General features: G+C 45.1%; 8 protein-coding genes across 8 annotated transcripts; 4 read left to right on the top strand and 4 right to left on the bottom strand.

Annotated features, from left to right (window-relative positions):
* Positions 1 to 94: 94 nt before the first annotated feature.
* Positions 95 to 533, top strand: LOC6590200 (protein LTO1 homolog). The gene has a single exon (XM_002015795.2). The coding sequence runs from the start codon at positions 98 to 100 to the stop codon at positions 512 to 514; it is 417 nt and encodes a 138-aa protein (XP_002015831.1). The 5' UTR covers positions 95 to 97; the 3' UTR covers positions 515 to 533.
* LOC6590198 (methyltransferase-like protein 25) lies at positions 501 to 3,071 on the top strand. The gene is made up of 3 exons (XM_002015793.2): positions 501 to 896; positions 964 to 1,161; positions 1,774 to 3,071. Exons 1-3 carry the CDS (start codon positions 519 to 521, stop codon positions 2,680 to 2,682), a joined length of 1,485 nt encoding a protein of 494 aa, XP_002015829.1. The 5' UTR covers positions 501 to 518; the 3' UTR covers positions 2,683 to 3,071.
* Positions 1,174 to 1,575, bottom strand: LOC6590199 (small nuclear ribonucleoprotein F). The gene has a single exon (XM_002015794.2). It carries the CDS (start codon positions 1,544 to 1,546, stop codon positions 1,280 to 1,282), a length of 267 nt encoding a protein of 88 aa, XP_002015830.1. The 5' UTR covers positions 1,547 to 1,575; the 3' UTR covers positions 1,174 to 1,279.
* A 44-nt stretch (positions 3,072 to 3,115) lies between the features above and the next one.
* LOC6590197 (cytochrome P450 6g1) lies at positions 3,116 to 5,392 on the top strand. Its single transcript, XM_002015792.2, has 4 exons — positions 3,116 to 3,168; positions 3,569 to 4,040; positions 4,107 to 4,913; positions 4,983 to 5,392. The coding sequence occupies exons 2-4, from the start codon at positions 3,576 to 3,578 to the stop codon at positions 5,289 to 5,291; spliced, it is 1,581 nt and encodes a 526-aa protein (XP_002015828.1). The 5' UTR covers positions 3,116 to 3,168; positions 3,569 to 3,575; the 3' UTR covers positions 5,292 to 5,392.
* An 82-nt stretch (positions 5,393 to 5,474) lies between these two features.
* LOC6590195 (probable cytochrome P450 6t3) lies at positions 5,475 to 9,796 on the top strand. The gene is made up of 3 exons (XM_002015790.2): positions 5,475 to 5,983; positions 8,091 to 9,324; positions 9,404 to 9,796. The coding sequence occupies exons 2-3, from the start codon at positions 8,098 to 8,100 to the stop codon at positions 9,683 to 9,685; spliced, it is 1,509 nt and encodes a 502-aa protein (XP_002015826.1). The 5' UTR covers positions 5,475 to 5,983; positions 8,091 to 8,097; the 3' UTR covers positions 9,686 to 9,796.
* Positions 5,976 to 7,937, bottom strand: LOC6590196 (probable cytochrome P450 6g2). Its single transcript, XM_026985301.1, has 2 exons — positions 6,357 to 7,937; positions 5,976 to 6,298 (listed from the first exon to the last, which is right to left on the bottom strand). Exons 1-2 carry the CDS (start codon positions 7,626 to 7,628, stop codon positions 6,011 to 6,013), a joined length of 1,560 nt encoding a protein of 519 aa, XP_026841102.1. The 5' UTR covers positions 7,629 to 7,937; the 3' UTR covers positions 5,976 to 6,010.
* A 63-nt stretch (positions 9,797 to 9,859) lies between the features above and the next one.
* LOC6590688 (proteasome-associated protein ECM29 homolog) lies at positions 9,860 to 16,440 on the bottom strand. Its single transcript, XM_002015789.2, has 9 exons — positions 16,413 to 16,440; positions 16,148 to 16,278; positions 15,167 to 16,047; positions 14,612 to 15,100; positions 14,077 to 14,543; positions 13,658 to 14,020; positions 12,953 to 13,594; positions 11,570 to 12,816; positions 9,860 to 11,502 (listed from the first exon to the last, which is right to left on the bottom strand). Exons 1-9 carry the CDS (start codon positions 16,438 to 16,440, stop codon positions 10,066 to 10,068), a joined length of 5,685 nt encoding a protein of 1,894 aa, XP_002015825.1. The 3' UTR covers positions 9,860 to 10,065.
* Positions 16,441 to 18,789: 2,349 nt separating this feature from the next.
* On the bottom strand, positions 18,790 to 20,072 carry LOC6590684 (40S ribosomal protein S11). Its single transcript, XM_026987057.1, has 5 exons — positions 20,061 to 20,072; positions 19,715 to 19,837; positions 19,461 to 19,634; positions 19,193 to 19,398; positions 18,790 to 18,986 (listed from the first exon to the last, which is right to left on the bottom strand). Exons 1-5 carry the CDS (start codon positions 20,070 to 20,072, stop codon positions 18,863 to 18,865), a joined length of 639 nt encoding a protein of 212 aa, XP_026842858.1. The 3' UTR covers positions 18,790 to 18,862.
* Between the last annotated feature and the right edge of the window lie 4,979 nt (positions 20,073 to 25,051).

The raw sequence follows: 25,051 nt of genomic DNA, 5'->3' as shown, positions 1-25,051 counted from the left end.
CGTTCTTCAACACTTAAAAATCTCACATGGTTCGATAAAAATAACAACAAACATATAATTTATAAATAATGCTACAGAGCATTTAGCAACTTTGATAATGTCCTCTCCGTCACGAGATATCAACGATTTGTTTGATGATATAGTACTTACCGAAGAGAATCACGCTCGTCTTGGCTACGAAGAAGGCTTGAAGGACGGTAATTCGCAGGGAAACGAGGAGGGCTATAAATTGGGCTACTCGCAGGGCGTTCAGTTGGGCGAGGAACTTGGCAGAATACTGGGTGAGGTTGTGGCTCAGCAACAATTCCCCCATACGGAGAGGGTGCGACGAACCCTTGACCAGTTGCGGTCCCTCATTGAAGGATTTCCCCGGAAGAACGAGCCGGAAGCGGACATTATCGGAGCCGTAGAAACCATCCGCAATACTAATCGGCGCCTTCGTGCCCTCTTGGGTACCAAAGGAACAGCTTCTCCCGAACCATCCCCTGCTAATCGCAAGGATTATAGTTTCTAGCGTAATGGCCAAAGGTGTAACTCAGCTGGAAAAGCGCCTCGATGCGCTTCTGTTATATCTCCAGCCACATTGGGATTTCCTCAATTGTCATATGGTTAACTACCTAACCGATCAGCACTGGACCAGGTTTCTCCCAGAGGCAATGCGAAATGAGATCAACAGCAAGAAAGATCTAGATCTGGCCATAGAGAATCTTTTTTGGGAGAAGAAGCGTTCCACCACTGAATTTTCTGAATGGGAAGATTTTTTAACGAACGCAGAGCACGAACATTTGTCTGAACATCCAGAACTACTGACAACCGTGGACCAACTTATAGCGGAGCAGGATAAGGCGTCCCAGATCACCATCAGAGAATTCATGAGCGCCAAAAAGTGTCATGAGGTACGAGAAAGTAAACATTTCTGATTAAATCGAGACTCATGTCCGTCCTTTGTAATCCTATAACCAGGTAGAGCTTACAGCCGCTCTGGTCGACAATTTGATACAGAGCACTGGACGTCAGCATGATTTCTTCATTGTGGATGCCGGTGATGGCAAAGGGTATCTGTCTTCTCGAATGGCGCTCCAATATGGGCATCGTGTGCTCGGCATCGATGCCAATGCGGCCAACACGGAAAGCGCTTTGAACCGTAATCGCAAACTTCAGGTAACACTCGACTACAAAATAAATACGTCTTTATTTCATTAGTTTTATACACTTAATATAAGTAGAGTAGAGTTTCCATTATCGGCGAACGGCTCACGGCTGGATTGCCGTGCGGTTCCTAGTCGCGCATTTCACCCTCTTCGTCGTCATCCTCCATGCCCTTTATGTAGAGCACATTGTTGCAACGTATCAGCACCTCTCCCAGATTGCCGGTGACAGAACCCTCGATGACTTCCTCTGTGTTGGCCAATTGCATGTTCATATAGCCGTCCACGGAGACCAAAAAGCCTTTGTATTCTTGTCCCCATTTGAGTTTCACCAGCACGGGTTTCCCAGTAAGCCCATTAAGAAATGGCTTGGGGTTGATTGGCATGCCAGCAGACATTGTGTTTGTTTTATTATTATACGGTTTTGGAGTGAAAACAAGAAAATCTTGTAAAAATGCCGGGTTTTCGCGTGGAAAAGGTGTGAAGAAGCAGAATTAGGGATGATATATATATTGATCAATTATCGATAACATTTTTAGCTAATTAGTGTTCGAAAATACGCGTTCAGCGGTGCTGTAAAGAGGGAAAATTTGAATTTAAATATTGTTTTTTTTTTATAATTTAGCGCGCATGGAATGGACTTACAGAACGCGCGGAACTTCAGAGCCAAGGAATCACACCCAAACGGCGCGGAAAAAAGTCACCAACAAGAAATACAGCGAAGAGTATACCCGTTCTGGAAAACTACAAAACGACCGCAAAATTCATAAACACCGAAACTAATTTTGGTAATTTGCTAGCCGAGCACTTCCCGAAACCTTCTTCGGCGGGTAATTTAAGCATATGCCTAACGGGTCTGCACACCTGTGGAAATCTGGCTGCAACCTGCCTACAGGTATTCCATGCTCAGCCCGACTGCCAGATACTGTGCAACATTGGTTGCTGCTACCACTTGCTAAAGGAAAGGTACTCGCAGCAGGAGTTCTTTGGGAATAAGACGTTGATGGAGATGCAAACAGACTTTGGATTTCCGCTTAGTCAATATCTCCAGATGCGTCAGATCAGATTGGGCCGCAATGCCAGGATGCTGGCGGCTCAGTCTATTGAACGCACTTTGAATGGCAAGGAACTTCCCAATATAACGCTCTACTATCGTGCCCTGCTGGAGGTTTTAGTTTGCCGGCACGCTCCGCACCTAAAGAACGAACTGCAGGTGGGCAAAGTGCGTAAGTTTGACAACTTCCAGGATTACATACAGAAATGTGCCAGGAAATTGGACGCTCCATGGTTGGCGTCCATTGAAACTGCGGAGCTTCAATCCATACTTCAAGAATTCGCCTTGGATAAGCACTTCTTGGACATGTTCTACCTCATACGCATGTCATTTGCTCCGGTATTGGAGAGCCTCATTCTGCTAGACCGCCTGCTTTACCTGAAGGAGCTGGGATACGAACGCAGTTATCTGATTGATTTGTTCGATCCTGTCATATCGCCCAGACACTTTGCAATTGTGGCTCTCAAGACGCTGCCTTAACTGGCTTATGCACACTCTGACATTGATTAATCCATCAAAGTCAAAAACCGGCTCTGCGTAGAATTTAATTAAACCGAAGCATGCAATAATTTAAATATATAATAATTGATCGATGCTGTTGTTAGCCACTAAGCCACTACCATTCTCAACTCGGTTATCAACATATACAATGGACCCAATACTTCTACAGGTTGTAATCAGAAAATTGTGTTATGCCCCATCCAAGCCATTAAGTACGATGTCTTCCATTTCCGCGGACATCGAGTGTCTGTGTTTGTTTTTGAGCAATATATTTAAAGTCAGTCAGTCATACATATGTACATACTCGTTCCTCGCTATCTCACAATCATCTATAAATATGGCAGCACAATTCCAATTCGCGTTGAGTATTGTGCGAAAAGCCTTAATTGTCGGTCGTTTCGTTAAAAGCGTAGACTTTGTAACTTTGTAAAATACTTGACTGAGAAAAAACAAGTTGCCAATTTGGTCAGTTTCAAATAGGAAATGGTTTTCGAAAACAATAAGTGTATAAGTTGATACCAGTTGATTTTGTAATTTCAATAAAGTTTAAAACTGTTTAACTTTGTTAAATAATTCAAGTCCATACAAAAATGAAGACACATCATGACTTGCAAGTCCTTTCCGAATGGTGCTATAAAATATACTAAGGACTGAATAGATATCAGAAATATCTATGCCTGGAAAAGTACTTAATTAATTTAAATCTGCAGTAAACAAGTATAGCAAAACACTTGACGTGGGGCTCAAGAAACCATTTGGAAACGACTGCGATAAGATTAACAATAGTACTGACCTACTCGTATCATACAACCTGGTACTTAAGAGCAGAATTATAAATGATTGACATTATCGTTATTATTTTCAGCAATAAGATGGCGTTGACCGAGGCTCTCTTCCTAATCGTGGGTGCTTTGAGTGCCGTTTACATATGGTTCCAGCGCAACCACAGCTACTGGCAGCGCAAAGGCATTCCCTACATACCACCCACACCCATTATCGGCAACACAGAGCCCGCTTTCAAGCTTAAGAACTCGTTCGGTCTGCATCTGTCGGAGATATACAGCGATCCTAAGATGCAGGACGAGGCTGTGGTGGGAGTATATGCACTCAACAAGCCCTGCTTGATCATTCGCGACCCGGAGTTGATCAAGTCAGTGATGGTCAAGGACTTCAATCGATTCCACAATCGATACGGTCGTTGTGATCCCCATGGCGATCCTCTTGGATCAAACAATCTATTCTTTGTGCGGGACACGCACTGGAAAGACATCCGAACGAAGTTGACGCCGGTTTTCACCAGTGGAAAGGTTAAGCAAATGTATTCCTTGATGCTGGAGGTAAATACCTCATGTATTTAAAAGTAAGATTCAGTTCAATTTCAGTTCGGCCTCTTTTCCATGCAGATAGCTCACGATCTAGAGGAACATCTGAAGAAGCATGTCCAGAACAATAGCAATTCAGGGAAGTATATCACCGAAATCAAGGAAGTCTGTGCGCAGTTCTCTACGGACAGTATAGCCACTATTGCCTTTGGTATTCGAGCGAACAGTCTGCAGAATCCGAATGCGGAGTTCCGTAACCATGGACGCAAGCTGTTCACCTTCACACTCTCTCGCGCGAAGGACTTTTTTGTGGCTTTCTTCTTGCCAAAGCTGGTGTCGCTGCTGCGTATACAGTTTTTCACCCAGGAATTCGCTCATTTCTTGAGAAGTACGATAAGCCATGTCATGGAGGAGCGAGAGCGTACCGGCTTCGTTCGAAACGACCTAATCGATGTCCTAGTTGGCCTCCGCAAGGAAGCGGCCGAGGAGCCCTCCAAGCCACACTATGCCCGCAATTTTGATTTCCTGGTAGCCCAGGCTGGTGTATTCTTTACGGCCGGCTTTGAAACCTCGTCTTCAACCATGTCCTTCGCCCTCTATGAACTGGCCAAAAATTCGCATCTGCAAACCCGCTTGCGCCAGGAGATCAACGAGGCTCTGGTGGAGGGCGGCGGAAATCTCTCCTACGAGAAGATTCAGTCCCTCGAGTACCTTGCCATGGTGGTGGATGAGGTGCTTCGCATGTATCCAGTGCTTCCGTTCCTTGACCGCGAATACAACAGCATCAAGGACCAGCCGGACCTGTCCCTAAAGCCCTACTATGACTTTACGTTCGAGCACGGTACACCGGTCTTCATACCAATCTACGGATTGCAGCACGATCCGAAGGTAACTTTAAATATGAAGTTCTACATAAATCCGTGATTAGGCAAACTCGATGTATTTTCTTTTATGCAGTACTGGCCAAAACCTGAACAGTTCGATCCGGAGCGCTTTTCTCCAGAGAACCGAAAATCCATTGTGGCCATGGCCTATCAACCCTTTGGATCCGGTCCCCACAACTGCATTGGGAGCCGCATTGGGCTGCTGCAAACCAAGCTGGGACTGGTACACATACTCAAAAATCATTCGGTTAAAATGTGTGCAGACACCATAAAGGAAATGAAATTCGATCCCAAGGGATTCGTCCTGCAGTCCCTGACAGGCATTTACCTGGAGATAGTCAACGATCGCCTTTATGAGGAGAGTGCAGCTCGGGTCCACTAAATCGACTCGAAGTATAGTTTTGTCTAGTACGAACTTATTTTTTATATACAGAGAGAATGGTATGTGATGTGTGCTAATTATACATAATTCATATAATCATATCAACTGTTAGATGGTTATGTTGTGCTATTGATTGGCGCACGTGGGATACAAGCGACCTATAGTAGCCTTTAGTAGAAAAACAAAATTATTATAATATAGTTATCAAATTGCATTTAATCTCTCACTTTGTGTGGTTGTGCGTTGAACTTGAAAACATGGAAAACTGCGCCACCAATAAATAAATATAATCTAAATTTAGTTGAATGCACTTTTAAACGTTTTCGAAACGCTATATTGTTAATGGGATTAGGCGAGTATTAGGTAGTACGAAAATAGAGGCGGCTGAGGCTGAGAGAAGGGAATAAGTGAATGAAAAAGCCTATAGAGAGGGAGGATAGATTGAATTGATATCTCTATAGCGTGGAGAGAGTGTACATACTCGTATGTGTGTAGTCTCATCTGATTTAACCGGCAAGCCGCATGCGTTTCTTATTGCACTGATAGACACGCAATTTCCCAATCAAAATGCACTCCAAGATGTGACAGTCTCGGCTTCCCAGTTCAATTTTAAATGACAGAACACGCGAATCTCGGACTTAGTTCTCATTCAGGTGCTGTTGGCTGCATTGCTCCGGAGCCAAAAAAACTTGGTGAGTCATACATACTATTTATATATATCAGATACCCAAAGGATCGCGCACGAGCCTCAAGTGTATCCCGCCCTGGGCCTGCAGTATTATAGCCTTAGGATCAAGTTTCATGCGCCGCGGAGTGCGCTCCGATGTGGTTACCTGGTGGTTGCGCATGAGATTTACCAGCCCCACCTTTGCCTGTAGCAGTCCAAAGCGCTCTCCGATGCAGCCATGCGGACCCAGGCCAAAGGGCATGTAGGTGTAGGGAGTCTGAAGTTTTCGGTTGGTGGGGGAGAAGCGCTCCGGCTGGAATTTCCGGGGCTGTGGAAAGTACTACAAACGAAGAAAAATATCAGCTATAAAGAACAGTTGCTTTGCTGACAAAGCTCACCTGGGGATCCATGTGCAATGCATAACAGGGTATGTAGATGGGCATTCCCTTTGGCACTCGGAACCCGTGATACGGCGTCAGGGAGTAATCCTCGTCCTCGGCAGTGCACTCTCGGTCCAGGAACGGCAGCGGGGGATACATGCGCAGAACCTCTAGCAAGACCATTTGCATGTACTCAAGGGAATCTATCAGCTGAAGGGTCACCTGTCCACCGCTGGCTATCAAAGCCTCCTTGATTTCATGCCTCACACGCAGTTGGATATCGGCATCCTTGGCCAGCTCGTACATGGCAAAGGCCATCGTGGAAGAGGAGGACTCGAAGCCGGCGGTAAAGAAGAGCACCGCCTGTGCCACTAGGATGTCGCCCTCGAACACAAACTGGCCGTGATCCCCGGCAGCCCTGGCCTGTTGAGTGGAGCGTCGGAACTCGATGAGGATGTCGATAAGATCGTTTCGCGTCTGCTGGGACCGTTCGCGCTCGGCCATTACATAGTTGATGGTGTTGCGCAGGAACCGGGTAGCCTCGGAAGGCACCACCTTGAAGCCAAAGAGCGGGACCAGATGCGGCAGGAAGAAGACCAGCGTAAACTCCGCCGCCCGCTTCAGGCTAAACTCGAAGACGGCTCGGCCGTGCCTGCGGAACTCGCCATTGGGCTGGGTGAAGCTATTGGCCTGGACCCCGTAGGCCACCGAGGCAATCACGTCCGTGGTAAATAGGGCGCACAGCTCCTTGGCTTCCAGGTCGAAGCAGCGGGTCCGTTCGTTGTGCAGCGGCTGCTCGCGCAGATAGGCGTCCAGATTAGAGCCAACCTCCACGATGAGGGGAAACATGCTCTTCAGCTTGTTACTGGTAAAGAAGGGCGACAGCTTGAAGCGCACCTCCTTCCAGGCGGGATTTTTCAGGAAGAATATGTTTTGCGATCCCAACGGATCTCCCTTGTAGTCGGAGTTCGAGTATCTGTTGGAAAACTTGCCAAAGTCCTTGATCAGGATCCGCTTGATCAGATCGGGATCGCGCAGCAGCAGAGCCGGGCGGTGGAATACGTGTATGCCCACAAAGGGCTGATTTAGTGCATCCGGATGATTGTACAACTGTCCCATAAAATCCGCCGGACTGTCCCTCATGCTCAGCAGTCCCGCCAGGTTGCCCAATATCCAGTGGGGTCGCAGTTCTCGTACTCCTCGACGTCGCCAGTAGGCATAGTGCTGCTGGAGGAGGAAGCAGATAGTGGCCAAAAAGATGACCACGAGCAGGAAAAGTCCAAGTACCATGTTCTCCCTGAGAGATTACTCTAGCTACTGACGAGCGCTGAGCGAGCTCAGCACGGGTTTAAGCTGCCTTGGAAGTTGCCTTGGAAGCTGCCTTTGAAGCTGCTTGGGTAGCGGGAACTCAGCGCGGGTTCATCAAGATGGTGCCCTGTGTTATGAATGAATTGTGAAGCTCAGAGTTTGTGAATGGACGAAGAATAAGTTTTTGTGATGCTGATCAGGTTGGATTCTATTCTTTTATTTGTTCCCGTTATGTAAAGTTTTTTGTTGTTGGGAAGAGCAAGGTTAGTTGTATCGTCGCTAATCTGGGGGATCTCTAATTGTTTATAAATATAATTGCGATCCCAGAAAAAGGTCAGCCATATTGAACATAAAAGTTGAACAGTTGATATGCTGCGGATATACCAAGCTGCCAGTTCGATCGGATAATGATTTAAGAAAATTTTTGTCGTTTTTCATTGATAGTGTCATCATGGTTTCATTGTGGCTGCTGATGCTCGGCATCCTTTCCATTTACCTCTGGCTGAGACAAAGGTATAGCTACTTTGAGCGCCACAATATCGTCCACCTGCCCGTCTCCGCGTGGACACCACTGGGACACCTCAGGAAGTTGCTGCTGTTGCGAATCTCCTTTGGCGATCTATTTCACAACATCTATGCGGATCCGCGCGGTGGTCAGGCCAAAGTAGTGGGCTTTTTCCTGTTCCAGACCCCAGCGTTGATGGTCCGCGATCCGGAGCTGATACGCCTCGTGCTGATCAAACATTTCAACAGCTTTCTGAACCGCTATGAGGCGGCAGATGCTGCTGGTGATCCCATGGGATCGCTGACATTGCCGCTGGCCAAGTACCATAACTGGAGGGAGAGTCGTCAGTCGATGGCGCAGCTGTTCACCAGCGGCCGGATGCGCGAGTCCATGTACCCTCTGATGATGGGAGTGGTGATCGACCTGGAGCAATATCTGCAAAGGAAGCTCGGAGACCGGTCCGAGCGGATGCTACCTCTGAGTAAAATGTGTCAGCTATATACCACTGATGTCACGGGAAACCTATTCTACAGCATGGATGTGGGCGGACTGCGCAGAGGCAAATCCCAGCTGCTGAAGAAGACCAAGGAGTTGTTTGACCCCGATCCTCGGAAGGTCCTGGATTTCATGAGCATATTCTTCTTGCCCCAGTGGACGAACCTGCTGCGGGCTAAGGTGTTCAGCGAGGAATACGCACAGTTCATGCGAGGCTTAGTCGGGCATCCTAGGGAGCGAAGCAAGGGCGATCTCATCGATCAGCTGCTGCATCTTCAGAGCAGTCGACCCTCCAGCCACTACGCCCAGCATCCGGACTTCATCGCCTCTCAAGCGAGCATTATTTTGCTCGCTGGCTTCGAGACTTCCTCGGCTCTGCTGGGCTTCACCCTCTACGAGCTGGCCAAGCAACCCGATCTTCAGAAGCGTCTTAGAGAGGAGCTGGCAGAAGCCTTTTCACTGACTCCCACCCTGACCTATGAGACGCTGGTCACCCTGCCTTTCCTTCGGAAGGTCTGCCTGGAGGCACTTCGTCTATATCCAGCCGCTGCCTTCATCAACAGGGAGTGTACCAGCTCAGATCCCAATGGATTCTCCCTGCAGCCACACGTGGACTTTGTGGTACCAAATGGGATGCCTGCCTACATCTCCATCCTGGGACTGCATCGCGATGAAAAGGTACGGCTGAAAACTGAGGGAAGCTCTCCCGCATGCTCAACTCACGTTACACCTTCTTCTCCCTACATTTCCATTCCAGTATTGGCCCGAGCCCAACCGCTTTGATCCCGAACGATTTGATCCAGATAGGAGCAAGGATATCATACCCATGACCTATATACCTTTTGGAGCTGGCCCCCATGGCTGCATCGGCAGTCGTCTAGGGTCTTTGCAGCTGAAACTGGGTCTGGCCCATATACTGAGGCTGTGCCGGGTGGAGGTCTGCGAGCAAACAGTGCCGCAGATACGATTCAATCCGAAAACGTTCATGCTGGAATCAAAGGATGAGATATATTTGCGATTTTACAGGGATAAGCTATAAATTAACTGCAATGTTTCACCGCGTGGCTGTGATACTTGGGTATGGAAAAGGGAAAGTATTATTTTTAATGAAAAAGTTATATTTGAATTGAATTGTTTTATTTGGATGAAACACCTTTGTTTTTTTGGGTAATTTAAGTGGCGACCGTAGTAAGGGATCAACAGACACACAAAATATGGATTATCGTTCACTCGACAGCGAAGTATATTTTCTTTACATTTTGAATACTTTATACACAGACACATATATAATATAAATATTTCTCCAAAAGGAGAATCTCTTTTAAATTCAGCCACGATTTACTTCCAGACTTAACCCCAAGCTACGCCGAGCTGGCATCTTTCTCTTTCACCCACAATTATATCGATCGATCCTTAGTTCTAATTGACACTGTCCAACTGGCTGAGCTTATCCTCAATATCTTTGATACGACAACGGATTTCGGGGGCCGAGTCGCGCTGGAACTTGGTTAGATTCGATTCGAAGCTCTGCTTTATAACGGACAACGGCTGCTGATCTTTTGCCATGCTGAGGCGTTTGATGAGCATGAGAACAATGTTGAGGGCCTCCTTCTTGAGTCCCGTGTGCGGGACACCAGCGGCCAGAGAGACTGCGGCCAGGACATCGCTGCAAATCTTGCCCACAATGGCCTCACGCGTCTGCAGGATTGGCGTCTCTGTCTTGAGCTTCTTCTCTTGATTGATCTGCGAGAGATCGGGTATCTTGGCCGACTCATCGAAGATGTACAGCCGTTCGATGTACTTGGTGAGGGCGGCGAGCAGACTCACCTGAACCGGACGCGTGCTCTCGCTTAGGATGCTGGTGCAGTTCGCGGCGAAGAAGAGCTGATATCTGTGCTGGGTCTCGATCGAATGGCGCGGCCACGACTTACCCAGCGTCTCCCAGACCACCTCCTTTAGTTTGTTGAGTGTCTGCGCTCGCTTGTTGCGCTCATCGGCCGTTAGATCCTTGCTTGGCTCATCCTCATCATCCGACTGGGGGTCGCGGAGATCCTTCTTCTCCAGCAGATTCCAGATCATGTCGTAAACATCTTCAAAGCGATCAGCCTCCAATTGATCCAAGATGTCGCCCAGGGCAGCCAGGGCCAATGTGCGGTAAACTGGCTCCCGTTTGCGGGCCTCGCGCATTGCCGCCTCAATAATGCTCGGACAGATCTCGTTGTTGCGGTCCAGTCCCTTGCAGAGAGCAGCCAGGGCCTGCAGTAGTCGCTCCTTTCCCTCGAACGTGCGTCCCTGTAGACCACTCAACAGCAGTCGGATGAGACGGACTCGCTCCGGTTCCTCGAGGCTGCTGCACAGACGGGTGGCAATTGTCTGGATGGCATTGGCCGCCTGTGCCTTGCGTGACCAGCTGGCGTCGGTTAGCGACGATTCCAGTTTGGGAATGATCACGTTCAAATTGAGACGAATTCCCGCATCGCCGGGGCTAGTGTCGTTCCATAGATCCTTCCACAGCTCCACATTGGCTTTCGACTCCTCTGTGGGCTCCTCGTGCATGGCAAAGAAGATCAGCGGGAGCATGCTGTCCATGTAGTCCTTGAGCAGTTCGTGGTGACGCTTGTTGATGGACTGTATGGTCAGGGCGATTGAGCGGTTGTTTGGCTGCTCCAAGTACAGCTCATCCAATTTGGCAAAAAAGTTCTTGATCGACGATTCCTTAGCCAGTCCCAGGAGATGACCAATCGCGCTAGCGTTATACTTCCGCACAGTAACATTGCGATCCTTGATTCCCACAAAGCAGGCGCGTAGGTATTTGCCCACCACGGGCGTCATCTCCTTGCCCAAGCGGATACTGATCTGAAAAAACAGAATAAGAATCGATGTAATCGGGGAAACAGTGCATCTAGCTTTTGGGCTGACTCACCAGGCAGACAAAGTGGGCACATCCAATCTTGGTGCCGAGATTCACGCTGGACTTCATCAGCTCGAGCACTTCGGGAGTCATGCGCTCTAGCACTGGGTAATCGATGTACCGCACGCACTTGCTGATCGTCTCCATGGTGTGGTGAGACTTGGCTGCCTCGGCGCGCAACGTGTCGACCACCTCCTGGGCCTCGTTATTGGCGCCGAGGCGTGTGGACACATAGGATAGCTTTGTGTTTTCAAGTTCCCCGGTGGCGCGCAGAAGGCAGGGAATCAGAGTAACTAGGTGCGGGGCTATGAGCGCACCGGAGGAGTCGATCATGTCTGATATGGTTTTAATGCTAACTTTTCGTATCTCGACGACTTTGTGGCCTACACCCGTCTCCAAAAGGTAGGGAAGAATTGAGGAAGCGACTGCTGTGCCTGACTTGCCATGGTCCGAGGAGGCTGCGATCACACAGAGCTTGCCCAGGAATGAAGCCGTGCCATGCGCAGTGACCCGAGTACCCTCGTGTATGTCATCCATGACACGGAAGAGCTGAAACCAGAGTTCCTTTAGCTCCGGTTCGGGCGCCTCGTCCACCTGCATGGCGTCGGGCGTGACACGGCTCGGACTGCCAATGGGCCGCACCAGTTCCTCTGATCGAAGCTTTAGGCCATTGGGACGCTTTAATAGATCCCTTACGGCCAAACAACAGGCGATACGCACTCTCCACTCCTTGCTGGTGAGATTGTCTAGCAGCTCGCGCAGGATATCCCAGTAATACTTCTCGGTCACCTCCTTGGAGTCGCTGACAATCGTGTCCCATATGGAAATCATCGAGTTTTGTATCTTGGGCGTAGGATCGTACTTGTAGCGATATAGACGCGGGATAATTTTGCCCAAATACGGTTGCATCTTCTGCTTGGATTCGGCCGAGAGGGTCTTCAGTCCGAAAGCAGCTCCCAGCTTACTGGTCCACGCTGCATTGTGATTTGCCAGCTGCATGAACTGATAGATCATGTCCGGCTGGTTGAGATCCGAGGCCAGGGAGCACAGCTCCTTGTAGGTCGTTATGTTTCCGCCGGTCGGGGTCTTACCCAGCATACCTTCGGCAAAGAGTTCGGTGTCGGCAGAGACCTGATTCACCTTCCGCTTGCCGCCAATAAGCTGATCCAGCAGCGAGTTGGCCAAGTCGGTTTGACTGCCCGCATCGGAAAGGGTGTAAACTAGTCCAAGGCCACGCGAGGCAACATCCTGCACAAATTCTGCAATTAAAGGCAATAAAAGATTAAAATAAAGAATAACGAACCGAATCGCGAAGATCTATGGTAGCTTAGCATACAGCTGTGCTCAGATCCGGACCATACACTCTTCAAGAGTATAAAATGTTGTTTCACATACCACTATCGTCGGATAGAAGCTCGGTGAATGCGAATTGCAGGAGCTCCTTCTTGCGAAGCACAGCGGGGCGTTTGCTGCAGTGTTTGACCACGGCCAGAAGCCACACTGAAATGGCCTGACGGGAGTGTGGATTGGGCTCAGTGACCAGTCGGATAAGGGAGTTAAGGAACTTCTCAAAGGTAGCGTCGTCGCAATGTACATTTACAAATTCCTCGGATGGTTGCCCCTTGTTGACATCATAGCCGCAAAGGGTGTTCACAATCGCCTCCGAAATAGCTATATTGAGGGCTGCATCCTTTTGTACCTTGGTCAAGGTAAGGAACTTTTCTAGGTTGCGCTGGGTGAAGTGTTCGCCATCGCCGATTCCCAGATAGCCCAGACATTTGGCTGCCTCCTCCCGATTCTTTTGGCGGGCTGACGAGCTTCGCAGCAGTTGGAAAACCACACCAAAGATGAGCAGCTTAGTGGAAGCCTCAATGTTCTGGAGTTCGGTCATTTCCTCATCGTCATCGCCACCATTGCTGCTGACGGCCGCTTGAATCTCTACTTTGACATTTGGTATCTGGACTGCCTTGCCGATCATGGATAAGCATTTTACGGCAGCCGAAACAAGCAGCCATTGCGACTCGCACAGGTTTTTGGCTGGAAGAATAAATAAATGGTAAAATATCTATTTTGCGATCAAGCGTTCAAGCGATTACTTACAAATAATCTTCACTGCCTCGATAAACTGCGGCCATGTGGAATAATCCTTTGGCGTGTTCGACTGTTTGAGCATAGCAATCTTTCGATTGAATGCGTGTCCCAGCACCAGAAGCCACCCATGCTTGTGCTCCAGGGTTTTCTGCGTGAGGCTGACCATGCACTCAGCGACCTCTTCATCGAATTGATCATCATCGAGGCCTGAGGCCCACAGAATGGCATACACCTGGGATACATGGATCCGCATTGTTTCGGACACATCCTTCAGGGAGTTGCTCAGAGGCTCCAATAGATGCAAGTTCTTGGCTGCAAACAGGTCTGGGGCGGCAGTCAACAGGTCGTACAGACAGATAAGATTCGATTCACCTGGGAAAAAACATAACGTTAGTAGAACATAGCATTGATTCCATTCGATTACTCACTTCTCTTGGCCTCTACACCACGCTGTACAAACTTAACATATTGATTGATGGCATTGCCCTCCTCGTCATCGTAGTTGATGTTGATATATTCACGCAATTCGGTGGTATACTTCTCATCGCCCGGAGCAGCCACAACCCCAGCCGAGTACCACAAACACAGCCGCAGATAGTCAAGCAGCTCTTCATAAACCTCCAGGCTATACGGAAGCTTGGTACGTCCCACCACCACACACGAGCTGTTCTTCTTCAGTCGCTTGTTGGCCATTTCATGGACATGCGACATCATTACCTTAAAACTTGGCAACACCACACGGCGTTGTTCCAGCGAGAGATGGTTGAAGTCGCTGATAGTTTCGCTGTTGCTGTGGTTTCCCGCCTTCTCAATAGACGAGATCAGGCTGTAGTTGACATGATCCTTCTTCGAGGTGCCATACAGATAGGTGGTCACATTCTCACGCAGAGAATTGCTAAGCGTTGAAAGAGAAATACATCAATAGGAAACATAGATACGTAATGAATCAAGATATGCAGTTACCGTTCGCCTGCGATGAGCAGCAGCAGGTATCTGGCAGGCGCAAAATACTCCGGATAGCAGCTGGTTAGAAAGACGCTCGTCACATTCTGTACAATCTGTACCTTCGACTCGGCGTTGTCCAGCAGCATGGCCAGCAGCAGATGATGCTGTCCATCCAGCTTCACCTCGGTTGGGTCCACGGAAGGATCATCCACATCCATGGCATCGGTGGCCTCCTTTGTTTTCCAGGCGAATGCCGGAGCCATGGAGACTAAAGCCTCCCGTATAGAGGAGTGCAAGTCCGGTTCACTGTTTGCCAGGTTGTTGAAATAGCCCAGCACCAGCTTTAAATCCTGATTAACGTCGTTAGGGAAACTACGGGCATGTTGGGCCAGGGCTGAATATGCCGCATTCTGCACATCATTGGGCTCGGCTGTGTCGCGTCCAATGACTTTGGTGATGCCAGTGAGGATTACCTTGGAAACCTTGGAGACTAAATCACGTGGTCCGCTGCGGGAAAAAGGGTAAAGTAACATGAGAACAGGAATGCTGATTATTTATAAATCTATCGCTTACTCCTTTAGAACCAGTTCCACAAACTGCAGGGCCAAAACCTTGCATTTTTGATTGGTGTTTGTGCCAAACAATCCCTCAAAGATGACCTGCAGTCCCTTGGTGACATTGATGCTCTTGCCACGGCACCTGATCAGATACTGCAGCAGCTTCTGACGGACACGGGCGCAGCAGGGACGCGTCTGGCGATCTGGCAACTTGCTCTGATTACCAATGAAGAGGGTGTAGAGGGGAGCCGTGACGGCTGGATTACTGAAGTCCAGCATAGTGCAGAGCTTGCTTAGATCAGCTATGGCCGGCGTCGCTACACTAAAGCGAGTATCTGCCGAAGCCACCACGAGCGGCACAAAAACTTGGAGATCGCTGAAAACGCCGGCGCATAGGAACCGAACGATGCCTTTCTTAACCTTCTCAAGCTCTTCGGCCCGCCAGTTATTGGCAATAACCCGCTTAAAGTTGTAAACACTGAGACCTGGAGGGACATCGTGCTCCTGGGTGATGCCATAGGGAAGGAGCAGTACGTCTTGAAGGAGCGAGAGGAAATTCGTGCTTATCGAATGCTTCCCCTGAAGATTCAGCAGCGACGCTCGCTGTGCGGGATCATCCGGTATCTTCATATCGCTCAATATGGGCAACAGAAGTGTGAAGAGTTTGTCCTGGTAGTTTTCAAGCTTGTCCTCGCTACCAACTACTTTAGCGGCCAACGCCGTTTGATGCTCCAGCGAGAGACGCGGAAATCCCATCGTTATGAATATGATGCCAAAGTTCTTGAGAAATGTGGTGCTATTATTGGCTGCATACTGGTCCAAAAGAGCCTCAACGGGGATCTGCACTTGTGCTCGAGAGGCAAGCCGGCGCTTGATGTGAGTTAGCACCTCCACAACCTACAGGAGGGGAAGTGCAATGTATTAGTCTTTAATTTTTTGCACCGTCATGGTACTAGAGGGCGGCTTTGTTGCGGCTCTGTTTCGGCCATTTACTTGCCTTTGTGCGGACTTCATTGTGGGGAGAGTTGATCTTAAGTATCACTGGAGTTAGAAACTTTCCCACCGTGGTCTCCAACTTCTCATCGCTGTCTGTATTGCCCAGACGCAACAATACGCGCTCTAGGAGCTCTAAAAAATTGAATGCAAGTTGTTTATTCAATAGGCCAACTCCTTCGTTTCCAGCCGGTAGGTGGCTTGATTCAGGCCTGACCTGATCCGGGCTTCTTATATTTAACTAGATAAGCTTTTCAATTTTATTTTACCAATTTCCGCACTAGGTCCAGTTTCCATTTTCTTGTTTTTCGTATTCAGCAGTGTGACCGCGGATTTATCGTTAGAATATACCGTCCGACCCTCAGAAATATACCAAAATATACCTCTTAATTTAAAAAAATACCGCGTAAATATACTGACGAATTCAAGTTCTATTTTACATATTCCGATTTTGATATTCCGTGGAATATTATCAGCTAGATAGAACATTTAGCCATGCCCACATAATTGTATCCAATTAATGAATCTATTTTCTACTTGACTGGCTTATTTTAAATACTTGCTTTCATTGGATTTTGCAAAAAAAGTGGTTATGGCGAAATAGGTCAAACAAAAAAGGTTTTAGCAAAAATGGGCACACTATTTGTGGAAATTTAGAGATTCCGTTGAATAATTCTGGCTAACTAAAACCTTTAGTTCTGCCCATAATTTTAGGCCATTGATGAATAAATTTTGTACAAGATTGGCTACTGTTAAGAACTCCCTTTTTATTGTATTTTGACTTAAACAAGGTTTAAACAAAATAGTTCCACAAACAAGACACGAAGGCATGATGCGTGTATAGACCTTTGTGTACCCTATTTCGTTAGTTTAGTATGAAGCTGATATGAAGATAAAACGTAATTCATAAAGACCTCTTCTCATATTGATATTCATGTATTGATATTCATTCAGACATATTCATGTAAATTCTTAGTATCTTGTATATGTATATTATATATATCGATCCTGATACCTATTTGGGGTCTCTGTAAGAAGACAATAAGCTGCAAAATAGCGTTGAAATAGGTTTCAAACAGAGACTAAAATATTTTTGCATTTATTGGAGCCTGGGATGACAAACATAATCTCAATTCTATAATATTCATTTCCCCCAGGGTATGCCCAGAAATGTATGGGATTCAAGTTCGGTTATCGATACTATCGACTGGATACGATTGGTGCGCGCCAAATATAAATTGCTTGGAAGTGAATGAGCGAAAAGGATTTAAATGCAATCTATTGGAATAAATGATACACGTAAGTACGATTTGTGCGCGAAAATTTTGAAAACTGCGTATGCACTGTGGACAGCTGCTTTTTCGCGTATCGAAATTATATCGGTACTTAGTGTTAATGCCAACTGAAAAGTTTCAAGAATTCCGGTCAATTATATACAACGTACTTTATGTACTCTGTAAATATCATCCCCGGGAAAATCATTATTATTCCCGGTGACAGGAAGAATTTAACATTTATCTCCATGAACTTCATCATTTTGAAGACATTTCTCCGTGTTTCCTTTTTCTGTTCGCAAGAACTACTTTGAATCGATCCCATACCATACCAGTTTTTCGCACTCGTTCATTGGAAAATTCTACGATAATCCCTGGTCTTTGATGTGAATATAGCTGCGCAGCTAAGAAGAATAACCGCGAACAGAACCTTATTGGATCCTAATTGCAACTATTTCTTTTTCAGGTGTTTTTCAGTGCCGCACCAACAAGATTTCCAGATCTTGAGATGGCTTGAAACCTTTTGCTACATTTTATAAGGAGCGAATATTGCACTGTGATTCTTCAAGTGCTGCCAGAAAACTCAGCAGGATCTCGCCTTCTCAGTCAACACGCTAACTCATTCAGTTAGTGCTACAATCAACAGATAACATACTGTACAATTACCCAAAAGAGCCCGCGCACTGGTTGGAAGTCCGAAAGTAGCGTTATATCAGAATTCGATAAGAAGCTAGTCGAAAAAGTCCAAAATCAGTTTAACAGAATAACAGGGATATCAGTCGTTAATAGGAATAAGTTCGATAAGTTAATAACCCTACTTTAAACGGTAAAATATCTTCACGATGGTTGATAATCTGCTAAATACTGCCACATCCGAGTAGGTCCTTTAAGCCGATATTTTTGAGAATTTCTTGCTTCTTCATAATTAAAAATTGGTATTCTATTCCATTTTTCTGCACCTTTTAAATATATTAAAATTCATTATTCTGGCAACCTTTATTTCGGATTGAAAGTTTTTTTATTATAACAAAAATTTCATACAAGTTCCCGTTATTAATTGATTTATCTTTCACGAGTGGTCATCTTGAATTCTGAAAAAAATAACATTACATTAGTAGGGAATTGGTACGTTTTCCAGGTAATGTAATATTTAATTGAAAAGTTTCAGTTTTTTTACATTTTGTAAAAAAGAGTCAAGGTTCTTCAGCAATTTGTTTTATGAAGACCGTCATGATTTTATCATCAGAATATCAATTAAATATACGTAGTTTATCATATGATAGTTTTATACATACCTTTAAGTTAAGTGGCTGCCGGCAACATCTGAAAATGCTGTGGAAACTGAAAGAACTGGACTGTGGAATAATAGCGATTAAAGTTAAATTTTTGTTTTATTCAAAAAGAATAAATTCTACAAATATTATCTTTTCCGCTGGTGTCCTCATTTAAAACTTCTTGAAGCTCTTCTTGGCGCCCTGACCCTTGTTGACTTTCAGTACATTGAAGCGCACAGTCTTTGAGAGGGGACGGCACTCGCCAATGGTGACAATGTCGCCGTGCTCAACATCTCTGCAAGAAAAAAAAATGTACAATTTTGATTAGAAACTAATTCCGCCATTCAGTTGCACATCGTGTTAGGTTAGGGGGTTCGTTCAGTATTTTTACGTTTAGTAAAAAGAGTCAAGTTTCTTCAGCAATTTGTTTTATGAAGACCGTCATGATTTTATCATCAGAGAAGTGAAGGTATGTTCGTGGCGTCCGAGATTCGAGATTACCTGAAAGCGGGCGAGCAGTGGACGCTCATGTTGCGGTGACGCTTCTCGAAACGACTATATTTGCGCACAAAGTGCAAGTAGTCACGACGAATGACAATGGTACGCTGCATTTTCGTCTTGCGGACAACACCGATCAGGATGCGACCACGAATACGAACATCGCCAGTCCAGGGGCACTTCTTGTCAATGTAGGTACCATCGATGGCCTGCGGTGGAGAAGATAAACATATTAGTTGAGGAATACTTAAGCATCGAGCGGGACTGTCACCTCACGAGGGGTCTTGAAGCCCAGACCGACATCACGATAACGGCGGAGGATCTTCTTCTTGGTGACGCCAGGCTTCACCTTGCGGTTTAGGTTCACACCAAATTGTTTTTGGAAGGCGCGCTCGTTCTGGTTAGTGGAAGTGGGAGCGTATCGTGGGCGGGTGGCAGGCAGGAACGTTCAGCGTGCGGGATTGAAACGGAAACAAAACGAGGGAGGGCGCAACATTAGTCAAAGTTTGCCTTTGAACCTCTTACCTCAGCTGGAGCCTTAAAGCCCAAGCCAATTTGGCGGTAGAAACGTGGCCGCTTCTTGAGATTAATACTCTTGCGCCGCACAGTGGCCACCGCATGTTGTTTGCGGAATGCACGTTCAGTTTGCTGGAATACATTTCGTGTACACTTTGTCAGATACCATGCGCTAAAGTAAGGTTAGGTTGAACATGGACCACAGTTTCTTCTTCCGCATCACTTGACATCCCTCTATACAAAGTTTATTCACGCTCAACTCACTTACTTTCCATCTGCCACTATGTATTTACCTCACATCCGCCTTAAAACCGCTATAAATGATTAATTTCAACACATTTTCCGAAAGTCTTACCTGATCAGCCATTTTGAAGCAAAAGAAAGAAAGAAACTTATCGGACTTATCGATGAGGTGTACGGTCCGACACTCAGAAATATACCAAAATATACCGAAATCTTTCAAAAATATACCGTAAATATACTGACGAATTAAAGTTATATTTTACATATTCCGATTTTGATATTCCGTTGAATATTACTAGCTATATAGAACATTTAGCCGTGCCCACATAATTTTAGCCCATTGATGAATCAATTTTCTACTTAACTGGCTTAATTTTAACACTTGCTTTTATTGTATTTATTGTAAAAAAGGGTTAAACAAAATAGTTCACCACATAAACAGTCGCAATGTTGCTAGTATTTGAAGACATGATGCGTGTATAGGCCTTTGTGCACCCTATTTCGTTAATTTTATATGTAGATCAAACGCAATTTATTAAGACCTTTTCTCAAATTGATTTGTTTTTGACTTATTCATGTGTATTATTAGTATCTTGTATCGATCCTCATACCTACTAAGCCTTGGAAGACAAACGTATTTACAATTCTATAACATCCATTTCCCCCAGGGTATGTGTGCATGGAATTAGCAACATGTTTGTGTATGGAATGAGACTCATTGTTGCAATAGCGAAACTGCGGCGAATCGGGTATTGCCTATATTTCAAGCTATAGATGCCCACTTAGCTTTATCCCATAGATAAATGCATTTTCTACAAGATTGCTTCTTTTAATTACCTTAATGTATTTTATTTTGACCAAAAAACGGTTTTCAAGTAAATGTTGCTGCAACAGTGTGTATGGAATGTGCAACATTGTGTATGGAACGAGACTCATTGTTGCTAAAGCGAAACTGCGGCGAACTGGGGCGAACTGCGGCGAATTAAAAAAAAACGAACAATTCCTCATATTCTTTGTTCCGTTGAATAATACTATTTATATAGAACAATTAGCCATGCCCACTCAATTTTATATGTTTGATGAATCAATTCTATGCATGATTAGCCTATTCGAAATACTTGCATTTATTGGATTTTTATATAACATTGAAAATTAAATTAATAGATTGATGAAATTGACAAAAATACCATGGGAGCGCGGCGAAAACCAGTATTTCTACAGTATGACCCTCAGAACAGCACCGAAATATACGGTCTCATTTGAAAAATATACCGAGTGGTGCGCGCCAAATCGAAATTTTTTGAATGTGAGCGACAAGGATTTAAATGTTGTCAACCGGGCCTTTATCTATGCCCACATAATTTTATACGATTAATGAATCAATTTTCTACAAGATTGGATAGTTTTTAATCCTTGCTTTTATTGTATTTTGACTAAAACACGGTTTTCAAGTAAATGTTGCCGCAACATTGTGTATGGAATGGGACTCATTGCTGCTAAAGCGAACTGCGGCGAATTCAAATTCGATTCAAAAAATTACCAATTCCTCATATTCTTTGTTCCGTTGAATAATACTATTTATATAGAACATTTAGCCATGCCCACTCAATTTTGTACGATTGATAAATCAATTCTATACATGATTGGCCTATTCGAAATACTTGCATTTATTGGATTTTTATATAAAATTGAAAATTAAATTAATAGAAGACAAAAATACCATTTAGCACTAAAAAACACCACATGGGAGCGCGGCGAAAACCAGTTTCTACAGAACAGCACCGAAATACAAAATATACCGAGTGGTGCGCGCCAAATCGAACTTTTTTGAATGTGATCGACAAGGATTTAAATGTTGTCAACCGGGCCTTTATCTATGCCCATATAATTTTATCCGATTAGTGAATCTATTTTCTAATTGCCTGATTTATTTTAAACACTTGCTCTTATTGCATTTTGCGTAAAAAAAGGTTTTAGCGAAAATGGTCAAACAAAAGAAAACGAAAGAGGACAGTCGTTCATATTGCTCAATTTAGAGATTCCGTTGAATAATTCTGCCTAAGTAAAACCACTAAACATACAGTATATATACAGTAGTTTTGGGCTAGTTTTTAGTCCTTGCTTTTATTGTATTTTGGCTAAAACAAGTCATAAACAAAATAGATCAACAAAAAAAAAAACAGTCGCAATGTTGCTGGTATTTAAAGACCTGATGCGTGAAGATGTCTTTGTACACCCTATATCACAAATTTTATATGAAGATAAAACGTAATTTATAAAGACCTTTTCTCAAATCGATATTCTTTAGACATATTCAAGTACATTATTAGTATCTTGTATATATTTATCTCGATTCTGATACCTACGGAGACTGGGATGACAAACATTTTCTCACCTCCATCATATCCTTTTCCCTAGGGTATGAGAATTAGTGTTGCCAATAATCATTATTGTCAACCGGTTATTACGACAAATTCCTGCTTATTCTTTCTTCCGTCGAATATTCCCAGCTATATAGATCTCTCAGTTTTGCCCAATTAATTGTATACGATTGATGAACAAATTTTCAACTTGATTGGCATAATTTAAAAATTTGCTTTTTTTGGATTTCTATATAACGTTGAAAATGAAATTAAATAGATTGATGAAATTGACAAAATATACCATTATACAGCGATATACCGTAGGTTCAATTTTGACCTCAGAAAATACCGATAAGTAAAAAAATACCGTAAGTGGTTAGCCTGGAGGTGAGTCCAAAATATGGAATTTTCAAAATATAGCGTATAGTTGTTATATTATAGATATTCCTCGTTTTTGATTTCTGTCAAAAATTACTAGCTAGATAGAACCCTCCGCTCTGCCCACATAATTCTAGGCTATTGATCTCCCTCCACCAAGATAGGCTATTCCATCGCAAAATAGAGAGCAAATTTCAAAAATAGAAATTGTCTGAAAGTGAATGAGCGAAAAGGTTTTAAATGCAATCCATTGGAATAAATGGTGCACGGGCATGGCCAGGATCCGTCCCACTTTATATGGCCTTTTAAAATTCGGCATTAATTCAAAAAGTGATCTGGTTCATGAATATGTTCACAGGATTTGAATCAACCGAAACTGACTCGACATTTGACATGCATTCTACATGAGTCCAGCCTCCAACAATATACATATATATCCTACAGCCATCTACACATTTGTAGATGGCGCTTTTTGACAACATTTTGGCAGGGTTGCTTGGGTGGGGCGTTAACTATTTGAATAATTTATTTTTCTCGGTCGTTTGATACACTTCACTTGAATTAGCATATCGCTGATGCAACTTTGTCTCTGCGATTGACCTTCATCTTGGCTGACGTTGCTAAAGCCAAGGCAGATATTTCTCTAGCGCCACTTAAGAGGTTTTCTCGAATAGAAATGTCTTTGTGCCAGCGTATGGTAGTTTTAGTTTTGTCAAGCACATCATAGCCATCATAGCTGGTGCTCCCCACGCACTTCTGAGGCAATGCCTCGTATAAAAAATGACAGCACACTAACTTTTTAAGGAAATGCCAGAGCGCTAATTCTCCACATAGTTGTGGACGCTGCAGAAAAATATGTCGGATTAAAAATAATGACAACATAAACGAGTGCAAGTGCACGGCCTTGAAATGCATGCCAGTACCTCCTTCTCCCCCACTCTCTTTTTTCTCTCTCTACCTCTCTCTCACTCTCTCTCTGGTCTGACCAAGGCGAAAGCTGCTGCAGCTGCTGTAAATCCGTTTAGGGCTAAAACGTCACGAATGGAGGCTACCTGCTATTGCTGCTGCTTTTGCTGCCTGCATTTCATTGCCATTGTTAATGCAGATGTCTGCAGCATAAACGAACGGCGAACGCTGCCTTGGGCTCTGACGTTGGGGCCATTAGGCGTGGCATGCGTGTGCCGGTGAAGGTTTTCTCCATCGTCCTTCTTCCATTCCTTGGCAAGGTGAAACCGCCGAGCCAAGCGCAACGATGGTAATGAAATCCTTTTACTGTCCCAAGGTCTCCAATCCCGCATTTCACGCACATCACATGCCTTACAGGTAACGGAAACGGTAGGAATGTGGATGGATGGGGCCCAGTAAGTTTGAGGTTAGTTCATCCGTAGAACAGCAGAACATCATTTGGTATTTATTGATTAAATAAACCCCCGGGACATCATAAACAGCAGTAACAAAGTTAATAACTTTCTCCCCTGCCCCTGCATTTGCCTCTGTTATTATGATTTCATGCTTATTGCCATTATTAGTGTTGTTTTGTGCCGTGGAAAATGAAAAAAGTTTTATGGCCGCCAAAGTTTATTTGCAACCATTTAAATGCAATGCTGCTTTAATATTGTAAAACACTTTAAAGTCAGAAACTTTTCACTTTCGCCCTCAAATTAAGCAAAATAATTTGCATGCTTCCGAAAGCCAAGGGACAACGAGCTCTGCTCTGCTGTGCTTTACTCTCCTAGTAGACAGCGGCATCAAGTGCGCAGCTTAACGGTACATTAGGTAAACAGAACAGTGCTGTCAGCTCGGGCGAGGCAAAACAAAAGTGTGTGTTGTACAAATGTATGTGTGTGTGTAGGAGAGCATACTTGAAACTTGAAAGTGGGTTGGGTTGAAAGCCATTAAAGGAGCCGGACGGACATCGAGGTGGGATGTGGACTGTGGACCGTGGACTGTGGACTGTGGTGTGCGGTGGACAGAGCGTGTATTTGAAAAGTGACCGAGATAATTTTTGGCATGCTTTGTTTGTTTTCACTTTCTTCCCGAGCTTCCCTCCTCATCGTGCAGCTTTGATGAACAGCAGCTGGGCTGTGGTTGAGCCCAGGGGTTCTGTCCTGTCCCGGTCCCTGCCCCCTGATCCTTCCTCTCTTGGTGGGTTGTTGTTTAGCAAGTAAATTTATGCGCTGCGTGTGTGGGTGTGGGTGTGGCTGGGCCAGAAGTTTGCATACCTCTCGTCTCGTCGTAAAAGGCAAATGGAAAGATATTATTACGATGCTGTATTTTTTTGGGAACGTTACTTCGCTGCTCTGGACCCACACCTGCCGGCCGAAGAGAAGGGTTGAAAGCCGTAATTATGTTAATTTTCAAA

Source organism: Drosophila persimilis, unplaced genomic scaffold, assembly GCF_003286085.1.
Source record: "Drosophila persimilis strain 14011-0111.01,24,50 unplaced genomic scaffold, DperRS2 tig00000002-arrow-pilon, whole genome shotgun sequence".
Taxonomy (NCBI): Eukaryota; Metazoa; Arthropoda; class Insecta; order Diptera; family Drosophilidae; genus Drosophila; species Drosophila persimilis.
Note: the sequence above shows the minus strand (reverse complement) of the source record. Positions and strands in the feature narration are given on the sequence as shown.